We start from the raw sequence: 24324 nt of genomic DNA, 5'->3' as shown, positions 1-24324 counted from the left end.
AGTAATAGTGAAGGGAAATCCTGTGTTTTGGAGTAATTGAAGGAAGGAAAGTGGTACAATTTGTTTATTTTAACATAGCAATAGCTTAGACTTGGCTTTAGATATTTATGATAATACACTTCATTGAATCTAACTTAAGGTTGGATTTTCTTTTTAATATAGCTAAGCCAAAGGTGCTTCTATCCACACAACACATTACCATTCTGAATGGTACAGAGAAATCTGTCTGGTGTGATGCTATGGAATTTTATCCTCAGAATCATGAAATCTCCTGGGAAAAGATATCCAGAGGGAAAGCTGAAAGATTGGAAAGACATATCTGTACTGGAGCTGCAGTTTCTAATAATGATGGAACGTATAATGTTTCCAGTAATATTAGAATTGTACCAACTCTGAATGATGATGGTAATATATACAAGTGTACAGTGAGACATCAGTCCCTTCCAGATGAACTTTCACAAGAGGTGAAACTCACAGTTGAAGGTATGTTCCATACTTCGAGTAAGTTGGGGATACTTCGTAGCAATATTTCTAACAATGTTTTTTTTTAATGTTTGACTCTCATTCCACTGATTTAAATCAAAGTTCATTGTTTGTTATTTCATCACAGAAAGATATTGGCTGAGAATTTGAGTCATGCCTGAAAATAAACAGAGGCTGGCACATTTTGGATTTGCACAGAGACTCTTGGTGACTGGCTGTTAGTTACTTGCTCATTAACTCATTTTACTATTTGTGCTAATGCAACTGCTGATTCTTTCTATGCCATGAGTAATTAGTTTCTACCTTTATCGTTTCATTTCATTTTCTGTACTCCACTGTCTACCTTTCCTGTACTTGATTTGGTTAAGTAAGAAGGGCCCTGCCGTTCTGCCTCTGTCTTCATCCTGTGGGTTAGATATTCTTTTAATATGTCCTAAAAATAATTGAGACAGGTTTGGCGGCATTGTTCTGGCCTTCTGTCACCACCCTTACCCAGGGCTAGTTTTTTTTTCTTTTTGAATATAACTTACAACTTACAACTGATATCATGTGCAAATAAGTTCGGTCAAAAGTTAGGATACTAGTAACTCTGAGCCCATCACTTATTCCAGATTATATGAAAAATAACAAAACTACAGAATGGAATTCCCAGACCATGACTTAAAATGACAACAAGTTGCTTAATTATCATTTAATTTTCTTGAAAGTCTTTACAGGGCTTATGAATGGTGATTTATAATTTGCAAAATCTCATGTGTCTCAAGATGAAGTTTATTCATGTGTCTGAGGGCTCATATTTTTGTTTTGGTTTTCTAAGTTTCAGAGCCTGAATCAACTTCAACAGCAGCAGTGGTTATTTCTGCACTTCTAGGAGTATTTGGGTTACTGTTTGCTGCAGGACTTCCTGCTTATTTGTGGATCTTTCTAAAAGGTAATATGAAGACAGTGAAATCCTTATGGTGTGTTGCATTTTGTGCATTGAGTCATAGAAGATGCAGCAAAGAAACTGGCCATTTGGCTCCGTGTGTCCGTGCCAGCTATCAAGCACTCGTTACAAAATCCCGTTATTTTCCCCAGTTTCTCACTAGCTCCCCCCAGGTTCTACCATTCACCTACACTTGGGGAAATTCAGAGTTTTCATTAACCTTTTGGCCTGCATTTTTTTTTAAATTTGGTGATGCGGAAGGAAACCAAAGCACCTGGAGTAAATTCCTGCATCACGGGCAGTGTGGAAACTCCACACAAGAAGTGCCAGAGGTCAGCATTGAACCTGGGTTGCTGGCTGTGAATTTGCGTGGCTGTTCTGATCCTTTGACTGCTTCTTGTATCTCTTCCCCAAACTGGGAAGTGATGATCTTTTTGCTTTGATTAGAACTACAGTAATTGTACTCCCCCCATTGGTGTTCAACAGAAAACTTTGCTTGGACTTTCTCCATTGAATGGAATTTGATACTCTAGACACAACCTCCATTTTATTTTGAATTTTTTTTATAATTATATGTCCCTTCAAAAATATTTGAATTAGGAATTGATACACAGTTCATTGTTATGATGCAATAAATTACATCATTCAATTTTCAAAGTTACTTTTGGATAATGTAGATTAATTTCCCCAGTAAGATTCTTCCCTAGAAAACTAACTGAATTTCCTCCAGGGCACTGTTTTAATAGCACAATGTGGGACCCCACTAAATGTGGCCCATTTCATGGGTTCTGATCCTGTTTTTGTCACTTCATTTGCTTAATTGCCCTTGACGTGAAATGAGCATTAAACAACACACACAAAACACTGGAGGAAGTCAGCAGGCTAGGCAGCATCTATAGAAAAGTAAACAGTCAACGTCTCGGCCCGAAACTCTTCTTCCAGATTGATGAAGGGTCTCGGCCCACAACATCGCTTGTATACATTTTTCCATGGATGCTGCCTGGCCTGCTGAGTTTTCCAGGATTTTGTGTTTGTTTGCTTGGGTTTCCAGTATCTGCAGATTTTCTCTTGTTTGTGAAATCCTTTTTCTGCAGAGGGATTGGGGGTGGGGGGGGGGGGTTAGAGAAAAAATATGTTCACATATTTAGAAATAAGCTGTGCTAAGAGATGAATTTTCTAGGTTTTTACTACCTAGATTTTTTAAAGAACCTGCTTTAAAGTTCACCAATAGAAGCAATTAACAGAAATCTGAAATCAGAAGTTATATTTATCAATACACATTGATCTGATTGCTTATCTGACTGTACATTGATCTGAGTGTATATCTGACTGTACATTGATCTGATTGTATATTTAACTGTACATGCATGTATACTAAACAATCATGTGTACAATTTTAATGTTAGGGCAATATCCTCCTACGTTGCCCGTCTTTACTGCTTGTACATTGTGAATCAGATACAACATAAAGTTTTTTACTCCCTTGGACATAAGAAATTAAATAAAAAAATAGCTGTCCAGTGTTCTGGAATAAGCAAATAGTGCAATTTTTTTAAATACTCTTAATTCCACTGGATACAATTTTGTTGGTTTCACTATTTTGGACAGTAATATGCTAAATAAAAATGGTACAGACTAATGGAAATTCTGAGTTTGTCTATTTACACTAATTGTCTTATTTCTGTAATTCCAGAAGGGCCAAAAAAAAATGACAATGCAAGAAAGAACATTTACATTGTTAAGTGTTAATTACTTATTTTGTTTTGACTAGTTGCACCAAAAATTACTGGATGCAGTGAACATCAAGTTTTGAAACATCTTGAAGAAAAAGTAGTCACTTGGATGGTTAACTCATTTCGGCCTCGTGATGTTACAGTTGTGATCTACGCAAAGAGGAAGCAGGAGGATAAACATCAGCTTCTGAATTGGAGCAATAAGGATTGGAATGAAAACTACAGTCAGCTTGCATCAACAAATGGACCAGATCGTAATGAAATGAAGATCCTTTTGCGGTCAGATGTTGAAGATGCATCCTTTAAGCCACGGATTTCTGAATTTAAAAGTAACACACTTAAGATTTCCAGTGTAGAAGTCAGTGTCAGAATATATCCAGATATTTCTCAGGATGATGGGGCTGAGTTAAGGATCGAAGTTCAACATCGAGCACTTAAAGAGCCTATAACTAAGACATTGACGCTAGATGTTACAGGAGGTAAATTGCAAACATTTTCTTTAATTATTAATTGCTGTCTTTTTGTCTCCATTTTGAATGACTTTCATTAACATATATGGTATTTGACATTGATGTGGATACACAAAATTCAGGAGGAACTCCGCAGGTCAGGCAGCAACTATGGTGAAGAGTACTGAAGGGTCACGGCCCAAAACATCAGCTGTTTATTGCCCTTCATAGATGTTGCCTGACCTGCTTAGCTTCTCCAGCATTTTGCATGTTTTGCTCAAAATTACCAGCACCAGTAGAATCTCTTATGTCAATGATGTGGATAGTTATGTTGAATGCAGTTCTTCATCAGATGGACTCAGTCATTAAACATTTAAAATAAGTCAATATTTTTTCTCTCTTTGTATTTCAGTTTGTGTGATTTATTTTTCATTTTCTCTTTTCTAAGTGCCACCTAAGGTTTTAAACATTTTGACGCCACCTCTCATCAGGAACAAGGAACCTGCGGCTTTGTCTTGTTCAGTCAGTGGATTTAAACCAAGGCCATTAAGTATTATATGGCAACAAAAGAGAAAAAATGCAGATTTGGAAGAACTTGTCCGGTTGCAGCTGGACAATACGACAATCATACACAGTGACAACAAGATGAAATTGAAGGCAAAGCAGTACATCAGTGAAGTGGAGCATGAAGACAAAACTTACAGCATTGCTAGTGTATTAGTTATTGTGCCAGATATACAGCAAGACCAGAGCTCGCAGTACTTCTGTAGCATACTGCACCACTCCACTAACAACAAGCAAGAGAAAGCAATAACCCTAAGAATTACAGGTATACTATTATCTAAGCCTTGCAATGAGAAAGGGTCCAGATTGCTTATTTCACTTGGAGGCTCCTCTGATGAATGTATGGCAGATGCAGTTTAATGTGGATAAATGTGAGGTTATCCACTTTGGTGGCAAGAACAGGAAGGCAGATTACTATCTAAATGGAGTCAAGTTAGGAAAAGGGGAAGTACAATGAGATTGAGGTGTTCTTGTACATCAGTCAATGAAAGCAAGCATGCAGCTACAGCAGGCAGTGAAGAAAGCTAATGGCATGCTGGCCTTTATAACAAGTGGAATTGAGTGTAGGAGTAGAGGTCCTTCTGCAGCTGTACAGGGCCCTGGTGAGACCCCACCTGGAGTCTTGTGTGCAGTTTTGATCTCCAAATTTGAGGAAGGACATTCTTGCTATTGAGGGAGTGCAGTGTAGTTTCACAATTCCCGGAATGGCGGGACTGTCATATGTTGAAAGATTGGAGCGACTGGGCTTGTATACACTGGAATTTAGAAGGATGAGAGGGGATCTGATTGAGACATATAAGATTATTAAGGGGTTGGACACGCTGGAGGCAGGAAGCATGTTCCCGCTGATGGGTGAGTCCAGAACTAGAGGCCACAGTTTAAGAATACGGGGTAGGCCATTTAGAACTGAGATGCGGAAAAACTTTTTCACCCAGAGAGTGGAGGATATGTGGAATGCTCTGCCCCAGAAGGCAGTGGAGGCCAAGTCTCTGGATGCATTCAAGAGAGAGTTAGATAGAGCTCTTATAGATAGCAGGGTCAAGGGAAATGGGGAGAGGGCAGGAATGGGGTTCAGATTGTGTATGATCAGCCATGATCACAGTGAATGGCAGTGCTGGCTAGAAGGGCCGAATGGCCTACTCCTGCACCTATTGTCTATTGGCATTATTACACTGGCTATTGGCATTGTCTTGATACCATATTTCTCCTGTTGTTACAAGCTAGTAATAATGTTACGAGGGAAAAGATTTGAGATCATTCAGGAATATAGCAAGCTAAATCAATAGGGTATGATTATACTGAAATTAATAAATTAAATAATTATATTTTGCCTTTTTTCCAAAGTTTTCCAAGCTATAAGTAATTGCATATGGAAAGCGCAATATCTAATCCCACACTTTTGACAATCTGCTAATGTTTAAAGCATTGTTTTCTCTTCCAGCTCCTCCAAAACTGGGCACTATAAAGTGTGAACCAGCAAAACCAATTGCAGAAGAGCCCATGATTTTAAGCTGTCAAATATGTGCATTTTCCCCCAGAGATATCACTGTTAAATGGCTCAAAGATGGCTCAGAAATTCAACAAAATTCTGTAATTAATAAGGCAGAAACTGGACAGGATGAACTCTATCAGTTGACAGCTAATGTGAAGATTGTTCTCACCATTGCTGACGCTAGGACAAAATACACATGCCAAGTCATACATGAGAGCTTAACAAAGCCAACAGAGACTCACTGGGTAGCTGGTGAAGTGAGTAAGTAACAGGTTTTTAACTAAAGCATGATCACTTTTTGCTTCTGAAATTGTTTTTTTCTACAATCAATTTGAAATTTATAAAAGATGGCCGTCTAATGATAACTGTTGGTACTGGGACATACCCTTGTAATTCTTTGGCATCCGTTTACTAAGACAGAAAGCCAACTGTTGCAAAGCCTACAGGCTAATTGTATTATTGCAAAGGAAGGTGAACATGGGGGATTTGATTGAACAGAGATTACAACGGAATAATGAGCAATCAACAACAGCTGAGAACCCACAAGAAAGCAGTGAGATCCAATCATTAGAAATAAAATAATAATCCAAATCAGGAAAGACATGGCAATTGTTTTTTTTTACATTGCTTTTAATAGTTTTCAGTCTTTAAGTACTTACTAAGAAATGCCTGTCAGTTTTGGTTTAAATTGTAATCTTCTTTAAATTGCATGTTTAGTTTAACTTATTTTTCTTCCTTTTTTATGTCTAGTTTCATTGCCAAAGATCTCGGAAATTAAGGCAGATCCACCTTCCCCTGAAATAGGAAAGCCTTTAACACTTTCCTGCACGGCTTATGAATTTTATCCAGAAGGAAATCAGATACTCTGGTTCAAAGATTTCAGTAAAATTCAAGATCCATCAAGAGAAGGAATAGTCACTGAAGCAAGTAAAGAGGATTCCAGTGGTTTGTACTCACGATCATCCCAGTGGACATTTACACCAACGACTGCAGATCATGGGAAAGAGTTTAAGATGCAGTTCCTTCCCTCTGAAACTTCAAACAAGCCTGTGACATCCAGTTACTGTCTGCATTTAAGAGGTGAATACCATTCTAACCAAGTCTGTGATCACATTGTACCATAAGAAGCAGGCTAAGCCATTTGCAGTAAGATTCAGTGAGATCATGCCAGGCTTTGTTTTTTTTATTGCAGTGCCATATCCCTGTTTTGGCACCACAGACTTTATTTTCCAACATCTTTCAATTTTTGCCTTGAAGATGGTGGCTTGATAGCTTCCTCACAGCTTTGAATGACGAAATCTTTTTCTCATATCCAAACTGTAAGACACTGATATCTTGTTCTCGCTATATCAACCAGTTGAAACATCAACTGCACATTAATCCCTGTCCAGACAGATAAGAGTTTTGTACATTTCAATGAGATTGACTCTCCTTATTCTGATAAGACCGCCAGTACATCATTTGCTGCTATCCAACAGAGCATAGCATCTTGGCCACAGTTACATATACTGAGTGCCTAGAACGGGCATATCAATGAGAATACACTATGATGCCCTCAGTGCACAGATGGGGTGCAGAGGAAGCCACGGAGACAGTGTGCAGAATCGGCCTCTGATGTCCGGCACTGAAAAGTGCTGGATCAAGTGAGGTCACTAACCAGTGCAATGGTGCAGGGCTTGGGTGTAACCCTTTGCTGGGGAGTAACAGAGGCTGGTAATGTTACAGATTTTCAGGAATAAAAGGAATAGGACGCAATGTTCCCTCTAATTTGTAATAACCATTGTGCGCAGAAATCTTGCGCTGTGCTGTTTTTTTGCCCAGGGACAACAGTACTGAATTTTTAAGTGGAAGTAAACCTGAAGCTATTCTAAGGATAATAAGCTACCAAGTTTTGTTTGTTATTTATTGTTTAAAGCAAATAAAATAATTCACATCAGTGAGTCAGAAACCAGAAAAGGGAATGTGATTATGTACGATGGTGAAATATGCTTAACAAGGTAGAGGGTGACAATAATTTGTGTGCAGTTAAAATTCCTTTGTATGCTAGTAGCATATGCTTGCCTTGGGGGGTTCTTTGCTGGAATATATGGTTAATAACAAAGCAGTGAAGCACAAATACGCCTGATGTCACTGAGAAAATCTCTCAATCATTGTGGTATGGATTTCACTTAGCTGATGCTTTCTGCTGCAGAGCAGCAGTTAAACGAGGGGGGATGTTGGAAAAGTATCACTGATGTTTGACAACTGTGTGATCAGATTTGATGACACATTCTCGGTGTGAAATGTGTAATTTTTAACTGGCACAGTTGGTCAAATGATTCGAGCAATTCTTTTACTGGAGGAGTTTAAATATCATAGAGAGTTGAAAGTATTGTGTAAAATGTTGGGGCCAGTTAGCATGCAAATAAGTAATTATGGTACTGGACATGTTTTACTTGAAATCGATAATTGGGTCAAAGTTGAAATTCATTGTATATGAGACAAGCATTAGTGTTTGGAATAGTGAATTTGAGGTGTTGTAAAGAAAGTTCAAAAGAATGAATTCTAATTACACCTTCGAGAGAGAGCCCGTTGTAGTAGTTAGATATAGTTACTTTATTGATCCCAAATGAATGTACAGTGTCACCACAGCATTACAAGTGCACAGATATAAATAATTAGAAGAGAAGTCAAAAGAATAGAAAATAAGTTATCTCAAGCAGTGTAACAGGAGGGGATCATCACTACCCTATAATGGCTGACTCATTATGGGGCCTAGTGGTAGAGAGTAGGAATGACCTGATATAGCGCTCTTTGAAGTAGCGCAGCTGCCTTAGTTTGTTACTCAAAGTTCTCCTCTGTTCAGCCAAGATGGCATGCAGAGGGTGAGATCATTGTCCAGAATTGCCAGGATTTTCTGTAAGGTCCTTTGTTTTACCACAGCATCCAGTTCGACTCCTATAACAGAGCCAGCCTTCGTACAAAGTTAATAGAGTCTGCTGGCATCACCCATGTTAATGACATTGCCCCAGCACACCACCACAGTGAAGATTGTACTGGTGACAACAGACTGTTAGAACAGGTGAAAAGGAGGACTGCATTCTCCAATGGAGCTTAGTCTTCTCAAGAGGTAGAGGGGACTCTGGCCCTTCTTCAACACAGCCTCTGTGTTGTTGCTCCACTCAACTCTGTCATCCAGGTGCATTCCCAGGTACCTGTAGGTCCTCAACACAGCCACGTCCTCACCAGCAATTGTAGTGCAGAGTACTCATTTGCTCATGTGACACATTTCAGTGAAGTTGTTATAGGTGCAATGATTATTTATTTAAAACTTAACAAAATATTAATTTAACCATTTACTTCATATCAAATCTCACATTGACTGAAACAGTGTGGTTTTTTCCTAATGCTGTGTATAGGTATTTCTAGGTGGTTACAGTTTAACATCTGGTTAGGTGAAATGATTAATGTTTTAAATTTAAAGAGCTAATTTGATTTGACTAATGTCACGTTTTATTAAACTACTTTTTTTTACCTACAGGCCCTGCCTATAAGAAAGGTTCCAAGAGTTTCAATCTTTTAAAAGGTACATTTAATGTCAGAGAAATGTATACAATATACATCCTGAAATTCTTTTTATTCTCAACCATTCAGGAAAACAGAGGTGCACCCCAAAGAATGACTTACTGTTAAATGTTAGAACCCCAAAGCACCCCCCAGCTCGCCACGCTCAAGCAGCAGCAAAGCAACGATCCCCCTCCCCTCCAGCAAAAAAAAGCATTGGCCCCCTCTGCTGAACACTCTAGCGTGCAGCAAAGCATCGATAAAGACACAGACTTACAGTACCCCAAATTCTGGTCGTTCACCTGGTAATTTGATATGCCACAGGCTCTCTCATTCCCTAATCAGGGAAAAAGAGGTGTTCCTGTTTCACAGCGAGAGGGGAGAAATAACAAACAACTCATTGACCTAAGATGTTAAAAGTCCGTTGCGTCACTTTTTCCGAGCTCTGTGCCCAAAGAACTCGGGTCTCTGGACACAGTGCCACAGATCCTTCATCTCCCACGACACTCTGAACTGGTGTGGATTTTTTTCTAATGCTGGGAATAGATGATTCTAGGTGGATGGAGATGTTTAAAATCTGATTAGATGAGATAATTATTCTTTTAAATTTCTAAGAGCGAATGTGATTTGACTGCTGTTGGGTTTTATTAAACTACTTTTTTTCCGTACAGTCAAGGCTGACAAGCAAGACGGCAGCAATGGAGCAAAAAGTGAAGGTAAAGTGTTCATTTACTTAAATCCATTATTGGGGCAAAGTAGAATTTTAGATTATTACACATGAGACAAGCATTAGTGTTTGGAATAGTGAATTTGAGGTGTTGTATACAAGCTGCAGGTCCATTTCAACACTCTGTCAGTCTGCTGCCTTCATTCCTTAGGTGCCCATATCCAATAAATTTCATCGCAGTTCTTTACATGATAAAATACACACACATAGCAAAATACAGATCTGATTAAGGTTTACAAAATTAAATTTTCTCTGTTATTTGTATGCTTTCTGATCAAATGAATGAAGATCAATGAGTTGCTCATTTCCAGATATGCCGGCATGTTATCGGGTCCCTTTCAGAATGGCAGACTGTGACCAGTGGGGTACCGCAAAGTTCGGTGCTGGGACCGCAGCTGTTTACAATATACAGTAATGATTTAGATGAAGGGATTAAAAGTAACATTAGCAAATTTGCCGATGACACAAAGCTGGGTGGCAGTGTGAAATGTCAGGAGGATGTTATGAGAATGCAGGGTGACTTGGATAGGCTAGGTGAGTGTGCGAATGAATGGCAGATACAGTTTAATGTGGATAAATGTGAAGCTATCCACTTTGGTGGCAAGAACAGGAGGGCAGATTACTATCTAAATGGAGTCAAGTTAGGAACAGGGGAAGTACAACGAGATCTAGTTGTTCTTGTACATCAGTCAATGAAAGCAAGCATTCAGGTACAGCAGGCAGTGAAGGAAGCTAATGGCATGCTGGCCTTTATAACAAGGGGAATTGAGTATATGGGTAAAGAGATCCTTCTGCAGCTGTACAGGGCCCTGGTGAGACCCCACTTAGAGTATTGTGTGCAGTTTTGGTCTCCAAATTTGAGGAAGGACATTCTTGCTATTGAGGGAGTGCAGCGTAGGTTCACAAGGTTAATTCCTGGAATGGCAGGACTGTCGTATGTTGAAAAATTGGAGCAACTGGGCTTGTATACACTGGAATTTAGAAGGATGAGAGGGGATCTGATTGAAATATATAAGATTATTAAGGGACTGAACACGCTGGAGGCAGGAAGCATGTTCCGGCTGATGGGTGAGTCCAGAACTAGAGGCCACAGTTTAAGAATAAGGGGTAGGCCACTTAGAACAGAGATGGGGAAAAACTTTTTCACCCAGAGAATGCTGGGTATGTGGAATGCTCTGCCCCAGAAGGCAGTGGAGGCCAAGTCTCTAGATGCTTCCAAGAGAGAGTTAGATAAGCTCTTATAGATAGCGGGGTCAAAGGATATGAGGAGAGGGCAGGAACGGGGTACTGATTGTGTATGATCAGCCATGATCACAGTGAATGGTGGTGCTGGCTAGAAGGGCCGAATGGCCTACTCCTGCACCTATTGTTTATTGTTCTGGTGAATGATGGGAAGTTGTAGAAGGATCATGTGCTTTTCCTTTCTGCTCAGTCAGTGGCACACTCTTCAAGTATTCTAACATGGACTGGATTTCCATGGATGATTCTGGTACCAGCTTCCATAGCTGAACATGCATATATACCCTTCAGGAACAAATTTTAAAACAATATCACTTTCGTTTTCTTCCATGAAGTGACGAATCCTGACTCTGGTGTCAGGAATCTTTCCCAGCATGCTTGCCACACATTTGTCTTTCAAACATATCTGACTTCTGCATTAACGAACAAGCTCCTTTATCACTATGTTTCAGCCCTAGTGAATGGGAGGTAGGGAATGAGTGTGGTTCTGATCCTGAAATACTGACATGGCAGGACGGGTAAACTGGCATGTGATCCTCTGTATTGAGGATACCTAGAAAGGAGAAGCATAGTCCAGATGAGTGGGTATGATATTTTTAATGTCTCTTTGAGAACTTGACATGACGGGTTGATAGGTGATTAAGAAGACATATTTGGCATGCTGGCCTTCAGCAGGGCATTGAATGTAGGTAGATGGGGCATTGTATTACAGTCATGCCGTACATGGACTATTGTGCACAGCTTTGTTTACTCTCCTGTAGAAAAAATATCATTGGCTAGAAAGAATGCAAAGCAGACTTATGAGAAGTGATCCAGAAGCTAAAAAGTCTGCAACATTCAGCAATTCCTTGAGGGGCTATGTTCCTGCGAAAATCAAGGTAATGTGGTATAAAGGTGGAAGGATGCAAGAACAGGTCATCCTGAGGTTGCAGAAGATGGTCTGATTTCATCAGCTGCAAACATAAAGTTTACACCAGTAAAAATGGATCATGCAAGTTGTGTCAAATGCGAGCTGGTTCATGAAGAGAGAAAGAAAGTTCAAAAGAAAGAATTCAAATTACATCTTCAAGGGAAAAGTTGTTGTACAAGATAGATATAGATGCTTTAGTAATCACAAAGGAAATTCCAGTGTCACGTGGTAATTCAAAGTAACGTGGTATAAAGATGGAAAGATGCAAAAACAGGTGGTCATGAGATTGCAGAAGATGGATTGATTTCATCAATTACAAGCATAAAGTTTGCACTAACAAAAACAGATCTTGTAAGTTGTATCAAATGTGAGGTGACTCCCGAAGACACGAAGAAAGTTCAAAAGAATGAATTCTAATTACACCTTTGAGAGAGAGCCCATTGTAGTAGTTAGATATAGTTACTTTATTGATCCCAAAGGAATGTACAGCGTCACCATAGCATTACAAGTGCACAGATATAAATAATTAGAAGAGAAGTCAAAAGAATAAAAATTAAAAAAAATTATCTCAAGCAGTGTAACAAGAGGGGATCCTCACAACCCTATAATGGCTGACTCATTATAGAGCCTAGTTGTAGAGAGTAGGAATGACCTGATAAAGCGCTCTTTGAAGCAGCACAGTTGCCTTAGTCTGTTACTCAAAGTTCTCCTCTGTTCAGCCAAGATGGCATGCAGAGGGTGAGATCATTGTCCAGAATTGCCAGGATTTTCTGTAAGGTCATTTGTTTTACCACAGCATCCAGTTAGACTCCTATAACAGAGCCAGCCTTCGTACAAAGTTAATAGAGTCTGCTGGCATCACCCATGTTAATGACATTGCCCCAGCACACCACCACAGTGAAGATTGTACTGGTGACAACAGACTGTTAGAACAGGTGAAAAGGAGGACCGCATTCTCCAATGGAGCTTAGTCTTCTCAAGAGGTAGAGGGGACTCTGGCCCTTCTTCATCACAGCCTCTGTGTTGTTGCTCCACTCAACTCTGTCATCCAGGTGCATTCCCAGGTACCTGTAGGTCCTCAACACAGCCACGTCCTCATCAGCAATTGTAGTGCAGAGTACTCATTTGCTCATGTGACACATTTCAGTGAAGTTGTTATAGGTGCAATGATTATTTATTTAAAACTTAACAAAATATTAATTTAACCATTTACTTCATATCAAATCTCACATTGACTGAAACTGTGGTTTTTTCCTAATGCTGTGTATAGGTATTTCTAGGTGGTTACAGTTTAACATCTGGTTAGGTGAAATGATTAATGTTTTAAATTTAAAGAGCTAATTTGATTTGACTAATGTCACGTTTTATTAAACTACTTTTTTTTACCTACAGGCCCTGCCTATAAGAAAGGTTCCAAGAGTTTCAATCTTTTAAAAGGTACATTTAATGTCAGAGAAATGTATACAATATACATCCTGAAATTCTTTTTATTCTCAACCATTCAGGAAAACAGAGGTGCACCCCAAAGAATGACTTACTGTTAAATGTTAGAACCCCAAAGCACCCCCCAGCTCGCCACGTTCAAGCAGCAGCAAAGCAACGATCCCCCTCCCCTCCAGCAAAAAAAAGCATTGGCCCCCTCTGCTGAACACTCTGGCGTGCAGCAAAGCATCGATAAAGACACAGACTTACAGTACCCCAAATTCTGCTCGTTCACCTGGTAATTTGATATGCCACAGGCTCTCTCATTCCCTAATCAGGGAAAAAGAGGTGTTCCTGTTTCACAGCGAGAGGGGAGAAATAACAAACAACTCATTGACCTAAGATGTTAAAAGTCAGTTGCGTCACTTTTTCCGAGCTCTGTGCCCAAAGAACTCGGGTCTCTGGACACAGTGCCACAGATCCTTCATCTCCCACGACACTCTGAACTGGTGTGGATTTTTTTCTAATGCTGGGAATAGATGATTCTAGGTGGATGGAGATGTTTAAAATCTGATTAGATGAGATAATTATTCTTTTAAATTTCTAAGAGCGAATGTGATTTGACTGCTGTTGGGTTTTATTAAACTACTTTTTTTCCGTACAGTCAAGGCTGACAAGCAAGACGGCAGCAATGGAGCAAAAAGTGAAGGTAAAGTGTTCATTTACTTAAATCCATTATTGGGGCAAAGTAGAATTTTAGATTATTACACATGAGACAAGCATTAGTGTTTGGAATAGTGAATTTGAGGTGTTGTATACAAGCTGCAGGTCCATTTCAACACTCTGTCAGTCTGCTGCCTTCATTCCTTAGGTGCCCATATCCAATAAATTTCATCGCAGTTCTTTACATGATAAAATACACACACATAGCAAAATACAGATCTGATTAAGGTTTACAAAATTAAATTTTCTCTGTTATTTGTATGCTTTCTGATCAAATGAATGAAGATCAATGAGTTGCTCATTTCCAGATATGCCGGCATGTTATCGGGTCCCTTTCAGAATGGCAGACTGTGACCAGTGGGGTACCGCAAAGTTCGGTGCTGGGACCGCAGCTGTTTACAATATACAGTAATGATTTAGATGAAGGGATTAAAAGTAACATTAGCAAATTTGCCGATGACACAAAGCTGGGTGGCAGTGTGAAATGTCAGGAGGATGTTATGAGAATGCAGGGTGACTTGGATAGGCTAGGTGAGTGTGCGAATGAATGGCAGATACAGTTTAATGTGGATAAATGTGAAGCTATCCACTTTGGTGGCAAGAACAGGAGGGCAGATTACTATCTAAATGGAGTCAAGTTAGGAAAAGAGGAAGTACAACGAGATCTAGTTGTTCTTGTACATCAGTCAATGAAAGCAAGCATTCAGGTACAGCAGGCAGTGAAGGAAGCTAATGGCATGCTGGCCTTTATAACAAGGGGAATTGAGTATATGGGTAAAGAGATCCTTCTGCAGCTGTACAGGGCCCTGGTGAGACCCCACTTAGAGTATTGTGTGCAGTTTTGGTCTCCAAATTTGAGGAAGGACATTCTTGCTATTGAGGGAGTGCAGCGTAGGTTCACAAGGTTAATTCCTGGAATGGCAGGACTGTCATATGTTGAAAGATTGGAGCAACTGGGCTTGTATACACTGGAATTTAGAAGGATGAGAGGGGATCTGATTGAAATATATAAGATTATTAAGGGACTGAACACGCTGGAGGCAGGAAGCATGTTCCGGCTGATGGGTGAGTCCAGAACTAGAGGCCACAGTTTAAGAATAAGGGGTAGGCCACTTAGAACAGAGATGGGGAAAAACTTTTTCACCCAGAGAATGCTGGGTATGTGGAATGCTCTGCCTCAGAAGGCAGTGGAGGCCAAGTCTCTAGATGCTTCCAAGAGAGAGTTAGATAAGCTCTTATAGATAGCGGGGTCAAAGGATATGGGGAGAGGGCAGGAACGGGGTACTGATTGTGTATGATCAGCCATGATCACAGTGAATGGTGGTGCTGGCTAGAAGGGTCGAATGGCCTACTCCTGCACCTATTGTTTATTGTTCTGGTGAATGATGGGAAGTTGTAGAAGGATCATGTGCTTTTCCTTTCTGCTCAGTCAGTGGCACACTCTTCAAGTATTCTAACATGGACTGGATTTCCATGGATGATTCTGGTACCAGCTTCCATAGCTGAACATGCATATATACCCTTCAGGAACAAATTTTAAAACAATATCACTTTCGTTTTCTTCCATGAAGTGACGAATCCTGACTCTGGTGTCAGGAATCTTTCCCAGCATGCTTGCCACACATTTGTCTTTCAAACATATCTGACTTCTGCATTAACGAACAAGCTCCTTTATCACTATGTTTCAGCCCTAGTGAATGGGAGGTAGGGAATGAGTGTGGTTCTGATCCTGAAATACTGACATGGCAGGACGGGTAAACTGGCATGTGATCCTCTGTATTGAGGATACCTAGAAAGGAGAAGCATAGTCCAGATGAGTGGGTATGATATTTTTAATGTCTCTTTGAGAACTTGACATGACGGGTTGATAGGTGATTAAGAAGACATATTTGGCATGCTGGCCTTCAGCAGAGCATTGAATTTAGGGAGATGGGGCATTGTATTACAGTCATGCCGTACATGGACTATTGTGCACAGCTTTGTTTACTCTCCTGTAGAAAAAATATCATTGGCTAGAAAGAATGCAAAGCAGACTTATGAGAAGTGATCCAGAAGCTAAAAAGTCTGCAACATTCAGCAATTCCTTGAGGGGCTATGTTCCTGTGAAAATCAAGGTAATGTGGTATAAAGGTGGAAGGATGCAAGAACAGGTCATCCTGAGGTTGCAGAAGATGGTCTGATTTCATCAGCTGCAAACATAAAGTTTACACCAGTAAAAATGGATCATGCAAGTTGTGTCAAATGCGAGCTGGTTCATGAAGAGAGAAAGAAAGTTCAAAAGAAAGAATTCAAATTACATCTTCAAGGGAAAAGTTGTTGTACAAGATAGATATAGATGCTTTAGTAATCACAAAGGAAATTCCAGTGTCACGTGGTAATTCAAAGTAACGTGGTATAAAGATGGAAAGATGCAAAAACAGGTGGTCATGAGATTGCAGAAGATGGATTGATTTCATCAATTACAAGCATAAAGTTTGCACTAACAAAAACAGATCTTGTAAGTTGTATCAAATGTGAGGTGACTCCCGAAGACACGAAGAAAGTTCAAAAGAATGAATTCTAATTACACCTTTGAGAGAGAGCCCATTGTAGTAGTTAGATATAGTTACTTTATTGATCCCAAAGGAATGTACAGCGTCACCATAGCATTACAAGTGCACAGATATAAATAATTAGAAGAGAAGTCAAAAGAATAAAAATTAAAAAAAATTATCTCAAGCAGTGTAACAAGAGGGGATCCTCACAACCCTATAATGGCTGACTCATTATAGAGCCTAGTTGTAGAGAGTAGGAATGACCTGATAAAGCGCTCTTTGAAGCAGCACAGTTGCCTTAGTCTGTTACTCAAAGTTCTCCTCTGTTCAGCCAAGATGGCATGCAGAGGGTGAGATCATTGTCCAGAATTGCCAGGATTTTCTGTAAGGTCATTTGTTTTACCACAGCATCCAGTTAGACTCCTATAACAGAGCCAGCCTTCGTACAAAGTTAATAGAGTCTGCTGGCATCACCCATGTTGATGACAATGCCCCAGCACACCACCACATTGAAGATTGTACTGGCGACAACAGACTGTTAGAACAGGTGAAAAGGAGGACTGCATTCTCCAAAGGAGCTTAGTCTTCTCAAGAGGTAGAGGGGACTCTGGCCCTTCTTCGACTCAGCCTCTGTGTTGTTGCTCCACTCAACTCTGTCATCCAGGTGCATTCCCAGGTACCTGTAGGTCCTCAACACAGTCACGTCCTCACCAGCAATTGTAGTGCAGAGTACTCATTTGCTCATGTGACACATTTCAGTGAAGTTGTTATAGGTGCAATGATTATTTATTTAAAACTTAACAAAATATTAATTTAACCATTTACTTCATATCAAATCTCACATTGACTGAAACAGTGTGGTTTTTTCCTAATGCTGTGTATAGGTATTTCTAGGTGGTTACAGTTTAACATCTGGTTAGGTGAAATGATTAATGTTTTAAATTTAAAGAGCTAATTTGATTTGACTAATGTCAGATTTTATTAAACTACTTTTTTTTTACCTACAGGCCCTGCCTATAGGAAAGGTTCCAAGAGTTTCAATCTTTTAAAAGGTACATTTAATGTCAGAGAAATGTATACAATATACATCCTGAAATTCTTTTTATTCTCAACCATTCAGGAAAACAGAGGTGCGCCCCAAAGAATGACTGACAGTTAAATGTTAGAACCCCAAAGCACCCCCCAGCTCGCCACGCTCAAGCATAAGCAGCAGCAAAGCAACGATCCCTCTCCCCTCCAGCAAAAAAAAAAGCATTGGCCCCCTCCGCTGAACACTCTGGCGTGCAGCAAAGCATCGATAAAGACACAGACTTACAGTACCCCAAATTCTGCTCGTTCACCCGGTAATTCGATATGCCACAGGCTTTCTCATTCCCTAATCAGGGAAAAGGAGGTGTCCGTGTTTCACAGCGAGAGGGGTGAAATAACAAACATCTCATTGATCTAAGATGTTAAAAGTCCGTTGCATCACTTTTTCCAAGCTCTGTGCCCAAAGAACTCGGGTCTCTGGACACAGTGCCACAGATCCTTCATCTCTCACGACACTCTGAACTGGTGTGGATTTTTTTCTAATGCTGGGAATAGATGATTCTAGGTGGATGGAGATGTTTAAAATCTGATTAGATGAGATAATTATTCTTTTAAATTTCTAAGAGCGAATGTGATTTGACTGCTGTTGGGTTTTATTAAATTACTTTTTTTCCGTACAGTCAAGGCTGACAAGCAAGACGGCAGCAATGGAGCAAAAAGTGAAGGTAAAGTGTTCATTTACTTAAATCCATTATTGGGCCAAAGTAGAATTTTAGATTATTACACATGAGACAAGCATTAGTGTTTGGAATAGTGAATTTAAGCTGTTGTATACAAGCTGCCGGTCCATTTCAATGCTCTGTGAGTTTGCTGCCTCATTACTTGGGTGCCCATATCGAATAAATTTCCACTGTTCTTTAGATGATGACAAAAATACACTGATGATGCCAAATACAGATTTGATTAAGCTTTACAAAACTAAATTTCTCATGTTATTTGTATACCTTCTGTTTCTCCTGATTATATTAGTAAACATATATGGAGTAGTCATCTCCAAACAGACCCTTGAACAGTACCGCAAACTACTTTTCCCTTGAGGCTCTGTCATGTTGTCCACTCTTCAAATATTCTAGCATGGACTAGATTTTATGGTAAATTCTGGTGCCAACTTCCATACCTCAACATACTTGCCTCCATTTTAAAACAAGATCACTTCCCATTTCTTCCACAAGGCAATGAATACTGACTCTGTTGTCCAGAATCTTATCGAGCATGCATCGCACTTTCATCTGATATATATTTGTGACTTCTGCATTGGCACATAAATTCCCTTATCACTGTATTGCTCTTCTGTAGTGAATGGGAAGGAGAAACTGAGGGTGTTTCTGATCCTAAAATGCTGACAAGGCAAGACAGGTAAACTGGCATGTGATCCACTGTGTTGAGAATACCTAGAAAGGAGAAGCATAGTCCAAATGAGTGTGTTTAGAGTGGATCTGATAGTTATAATGTCTATCAGAAGGTGACAGGTAGTCAGGTGGAAAAGAAGACATTTTGGCCTGCTGGCCTTCATCAGGGCATTGAATGTAGGGGGCCAGGGCATTGCATTACAGTTATACAAGATGTTGGTAATGCAGCACATGGAGTATTGTGCACAGCTTTGTTTACTCTCATGGAAATGATATCATTGGCTGGAAAGAGTGCAAAGCAGATTTATGAGAATGTTGCCAAGATTCAAGGGGGTGAGTTATAGGGAGAGGCTGAGCAGCTGGGACTTTATTTGTTGGAGTATCGGAGACTGAGAGGTGATCTTAGAGGTGTATAATATCATATGGCCATAGTCAAGATGAATGCATGAATCTTTTTCCCATCAAAGGGAATGGCAAAACTAGAGAGCATTGGTTTAGGTTGAGAGGAGATATCTGATATTAAAAGTGATCCAGAACTACTTCAAGCTAAATAGCTTGCAAAATCTAGCATCTTGAATGGCTATGTTGCTGGGAAAGTCAAAGTAATGTGGTATAAAGATGGAAAAACACAAAAACAGGTCATTGTGTGATTGCAGAAGTAGTTCTGGTTTCATCAATTATAAGCATAAAATTTACACCAGCAAAAACAGATCATGGAAGTTGTGTCAAATGTGAGGTGAGTTATAGGGAGAGGCTGAGTAGACTAGCGCTTTATTTGTTGGAGTACCTGTGACTGAGAGGTGATCTTAGAGATGTTTAATATCATATGGGACGTAGTTAGGATGAATGCACAAATCTTCTTCCCCATCAAAGGGAATTGAAAATTAGAGAGTGTAAGTGTGAGAGGAGAAACATTTTCAAAGGACCTGAGGCAGAGAATGATACATAGTATATCAAGTAAGCTGACAGAGGAAGTATTGAAGCAGGTAAAATAACAACACCTCGAAGACATTTGAACAGGTAGTGTTAAGGGATATACATTCAATGTTGGCAGATGTGTTTAACTTCTGGCATCTTGGTCAGTGCTGATGAATTGAGACAATTATGCTCTATGATTCCATGATTCTATGCCATGACAGCAAATATTTTATCTGGATGATATTCCTTATCCACCCAACTGCAGTAGTTCAGGTGGAAATTGGTAATTTACTATAAACATTAGAGTTTGTAAGAATTAAAATAAGGACTTTGCGAGTGCGGTAATACATATTGACTCATGTAGGTCTTTATTTTTGAAATGCCTTTAAGGTTCTCATGTTATTTCTTGTAAATTCTTTTTTCAGCAGAAGTATGGCAGAAGGTTTCAGAAATAAAATGCCTCACAAAAAATCCTAAAATTGGTCAACCAGTAACTCTTTCTTGCGATGTTAAAGAATGTGCCCTCGAAGAGGCTCATATCATCTGGTACAGAGATGCTTATCTGTTTGATGAAAATGAGTTTGTTACAAACAAGCCATTTGAAAATGCTAGCGGTTTCACCACTGAACTAACTTATACACCAAAAGCAAATCATAAACATCACATCCAAGTTCAACTTAAATTTAATTTGGAAGAACATATGAAACAATATGACTTGATGTTAAGTTGAATTTATGCAGCATTTTCTGGAAGAGTCAGCATGGAATCTCTTTTTAAATTGAAGATAGCGCTTCAATTATAACTGAGAATAAAACAATTTACTGTCAACTTCATTGTTCTTTTGCAGTTTATCATCCAGTATCCGTTCACCATTCTGATTGGTAAATTAATCTAGTTTAGTTAACATAAATTTTATTTAAGTCACAAAAGTTGCACAATTGTGAGGCAGTCAGTGATTTAGTTGTAGGTGTAAGGAGAAATTAATTGAGGATGGCAGATGTGTCCCAAGATCTTGTGTACAATAGGAGTTGTCTGATCTGATGCATTAAGCCACAATGATTTAATTATGTCAATCTGCTGGACAAATCCACGGAATCACTTATTACAGTTCAGTTGAACTCTTAAGCTATTTGCACAAAAATGTACCTACTATTGTGTATTTATGAACATTGACTCTCTCCTCCCTTTGCCCCCAGCTAATCAGGTGGATCAGATGCATTGATCAAATTTGTAAATTTTTTAGAAACACAACAAATGCTAGAGGAACTCAGCAAGTTGGGCAGCATCTATTGAGGGGAATGAAGGGGCAATGCACACAGAGGAATCAGAAACTACGGAGCACAGGTTTAAGGTGAGAGGGGAAGAGTATAAAAGGGACCTGAGGGACAGCTTCATACTGGTACAGTAAAAATATTTAAGTGTTTGGATGAGTACCTCACTGTACTCTCCACTGAGGCCAGGGGAGAAAATAACCAGAGGACATGGGTTAAGGGTGAAAAGGGGAAAGTTTAAAGGGAACATTGTGGAGGCTTCTTCACACAGAGAGTGGTGGGAGTGTGGAACGTGCTGCCAGATGAAGTGGTAAACGTGGGCTCACTTTTAACATTTAAGAAAAACTTGGACAGGTACATGGATGAGAGGGGTATGGAGGGATATGGCCCAGGTGCAGGTCAGTGGGACAAGGCAGAAAAATGGTTCGGCACAGCGAAAAAGCTTGTTTCTTTGCTGTCATGTTCTATGGTAACTGGATTGGAAGGTTTTAAAAGAATATTATATGCAAATTGATTTCAAAAAATGATATTCAAACTTCTGGTAATTGCCCCCCCTTCATTCTTTCCTGCCGCCCCCCTTTAGAAATTTCCCATTCCTGTTTCTCTTTCTCACCTTATCCCCTTACCTGCCCATCCCCTCCCTCTGGTACTCCTCCCCCTTCCCTTTCTTCTATTCTCTCCTATCTGTTTTCCCCTGCCCTAGCCCTTTTAACTCTTTCACCATCCAACTCCCCAGCTCTTTACTTCACCCACCCACTTCCTGTTTCACCTATCACCTACCACTTTGTGCTTTTTCCTCCCCTCCCCCAGCTGTCTTACTCCGATCTCCTCGTTTTTCCCCTACTCTTGATGAAAGGTCTCAGCTATAAACGTCGACTGTTTACGCTTTTCCATAGATGCTGCCTGGCCTGCTTGCATCTCTGGCCCTTCATTATTGCAAGGTTTAACATTTTAGGACTAATGTTAAGGTTGTTGGAATTCAGTAAAATGGACTAGAATTGCAGTCACAGACCAATTAGAACCAAGGATATAACAATCCCTGTTGTGTGCAGAACCCCTTTTCTGACTTTAAATATTAGTATCTATTGTAAACCAGAAAGGGGATTTCTGCAATCCAGCATTGACACCAGAAAGCTTGATTGCATCAAAGGATTATGTGTACTGTTTACTGAGAGGTGTTTTAATTTTTAAAGCATTTTAGACATCAGTCATTAAATATTAGACCATCCACATGTGAACACATTTGAAGATGATATATAAATTTTGTATATTAACCTACGTTTTAAGATTTACATGTATATGTTATGTCAGTTTGGGCAGCAAAGTTATTGAGCCTTTTTGTACAAGTATGTATGTGAAATGTCTAAACTTTCATGTGTTAACCTAAGCTTAGAATTGTAACAACTATAAATGAATAATCTATGCTTGTATGCAAGTCCTGAAGTTCTCTAACTTTTACAGAGAGATGAAGGAAACCGCTGATAAATATGATGTACTGGGATTTATTTGGTAGTCCATCTGGTACTTGGAAATTGCGGTGAGAAAAGGAACAAATATACCATTCACTGAAAATTGTATGCTAGTTAACAACTGGTTGTAAAATTTGATTCATATATGTGGGCTGCACCAGGAGAATTGGAAGAGAAAATCTTTGATGAATTTCTTGTGGGGCAAAAACAGCATGAATATACATAGTATGTCTTGTTTTTTATTGTCTCTTGAAATATATTTTCATTAAATGTATTTGAATTCTAGAAAAACAAGTAAACGCTAGTTGTAATTTTGGTATATGAATATAACTGCCTCCTAACAGTTACATCTAGCATTTGTGAACAAATTGGTGTTTGATATTAGCAGGTGTTGCCTGTTGCAGCCGCTGATAGTGTGCTGCCTCCAGTGCTGTATATGACCGTTGCTACTGTGTTCTGCACCTTGGCCCCGGAGGAACGTTGTTTCCTTTGGCTGTAGTCATAGGTATTCATGTATGGCAGAATGACAATTAAATTTGAACTTGAGATTGAGCTTCATATTTTCGTGCACTTGAGAAATATTTGATGTTATTGAACGTGTGAATTGTTGACTGGCATAAGCTGCCACTTGCCTGAGTTACTTACGCTGTTGGTGATATCCTGCACCAGGTCTGAACTGGGCACAGGATCTGAGTGATATCCCTGTGAGGTTTTGTTACACCCAGGGCAACCTTCAGTAATGAGAATCGGTCTTCAAAAAACACTTGTTGAGACGTTAATTGTGAGCAGTAATCTTTTTGGAATTCAAAGGACAGCTTTGTGAATAAACAGCACTGTACAGAACACAGGGTACTGGACCCAGCAAGGAGGGTGCTCAAGCAATAGGCTTGCAAATTTGCATGACCATGTGTTGTTTTCATTTGCATCAGCTAAACATAATGAGTTGGGGGGGGGGGTGTTAATTGATTGGCATCAGATAAATTTTATTGTTTCCTTGCACCATTGTGATAGAGATCAAGAAGTTTTTAAGCCAGACTTATTTTGTCACTTAGCAGGTCAAAGGTGTATTTGTTCTTTCATCTGAAATATATGTGTCCCAGATATTCAGTCCCCACAACATTAATGTTGGTCACGTGTATTCAGAAGCTGTTAGATTATCCATGTAAATATATCCTGTGCCAGAAAAAGTGTTTGAACATTCAGAGATGACACAGTACTGTATATACCTATGTAAATCAATGGAACAATATCTAAGCCTCAAAATATTAAACTATTTCATTTTACTATTGAAATTGCATTGAATCACTTTCTATTATCTTTGTTGTTAAGAATATTAAACTTGGCAAACTTTGAATTTGGGAAGATTTCTTCAAGAGAATGCCTGGTTCTTGAAATGAATGCAGAGCATTTATACTGACCTGCTCCAGATTCCACATGGCTTGTTAACAGTCACTAACAGTCCTGAGTATAATACAGGAGTACTG

At 39.5% G+C, this 24324-nt stretch overlaps 1 protein-coding gene across 1 annotated transcript in view; it reads left to right on the top strand.

The window, feature by feature from the left end:
• The window catches only part of LOC132397244 (uncharacterized), a 46654-nt gene extending 22528 nt beyond the window's left edge, over window positions 1–24126 (top strand). The window contains exons 3-15 of the mRNA XM_059975722.1: window positions 163–483; window positions 1301–1414; window positions 3180–3620; window positions 4039–4419; window positions 5596–5907; window positions 6397–6726; window positions 9167–9211; window positions 9861–9905; window positions 13458–13502; window positions 14152–14196; window positions 17752–17796; window positions 18454–18498; window positions 20526–24126. Coding sequence (XP_059831705.1) covers window positions 163–483; window positions 1301–1414; window positions 3180–3620; window positions 4039–4419; window positions 5596–5907; window positions 6397–6726; window positions 9167–9211; window positions 9861–9905; window positions 13458–13502; window positions 14152–14196; window positions 17752–17796; window positions 18454–18498; window positions 20526–20830 — 2474 coding nt within the window. The 3' untranslated portion in view covers window positions 20831–24126. The remainder of the gene's footprint in view (window positions 1–162; window positions 484–1300; window positions 1415–3179; window positions 3621–4038; window positions 4420–5595; window positions 5908–6396; window positions 6727–9166; window positions 9212–9860; window positions 9906–13457; window positions 13503–14151; window positions 14197–17751; window positions 17797–18453; window positions 18499–20525) is intronic.
• Window positions 24127–24324: the final 198 nt, after the last annotated feature.

Source organism: Hypanus sabinus, chromosome 7 (assembly GCF_030144855.1).
Source record: "Hypanus sabinus isolate sHypSab1 chromosome 7, sHypSab1.hap1, whole genome shotgun sequence".
Lineage (NCBI taxonomy): Eukaryota > Metazoa > Chordata > Chondrichthyes > Myliobatiformes > Dasyatidae > Hypanus > Hypanus sabinus.
Note: the sequence above shows the minus strand (reverse complement) of the source record. Positions and strands in the feature narration are given on the sequence as shown.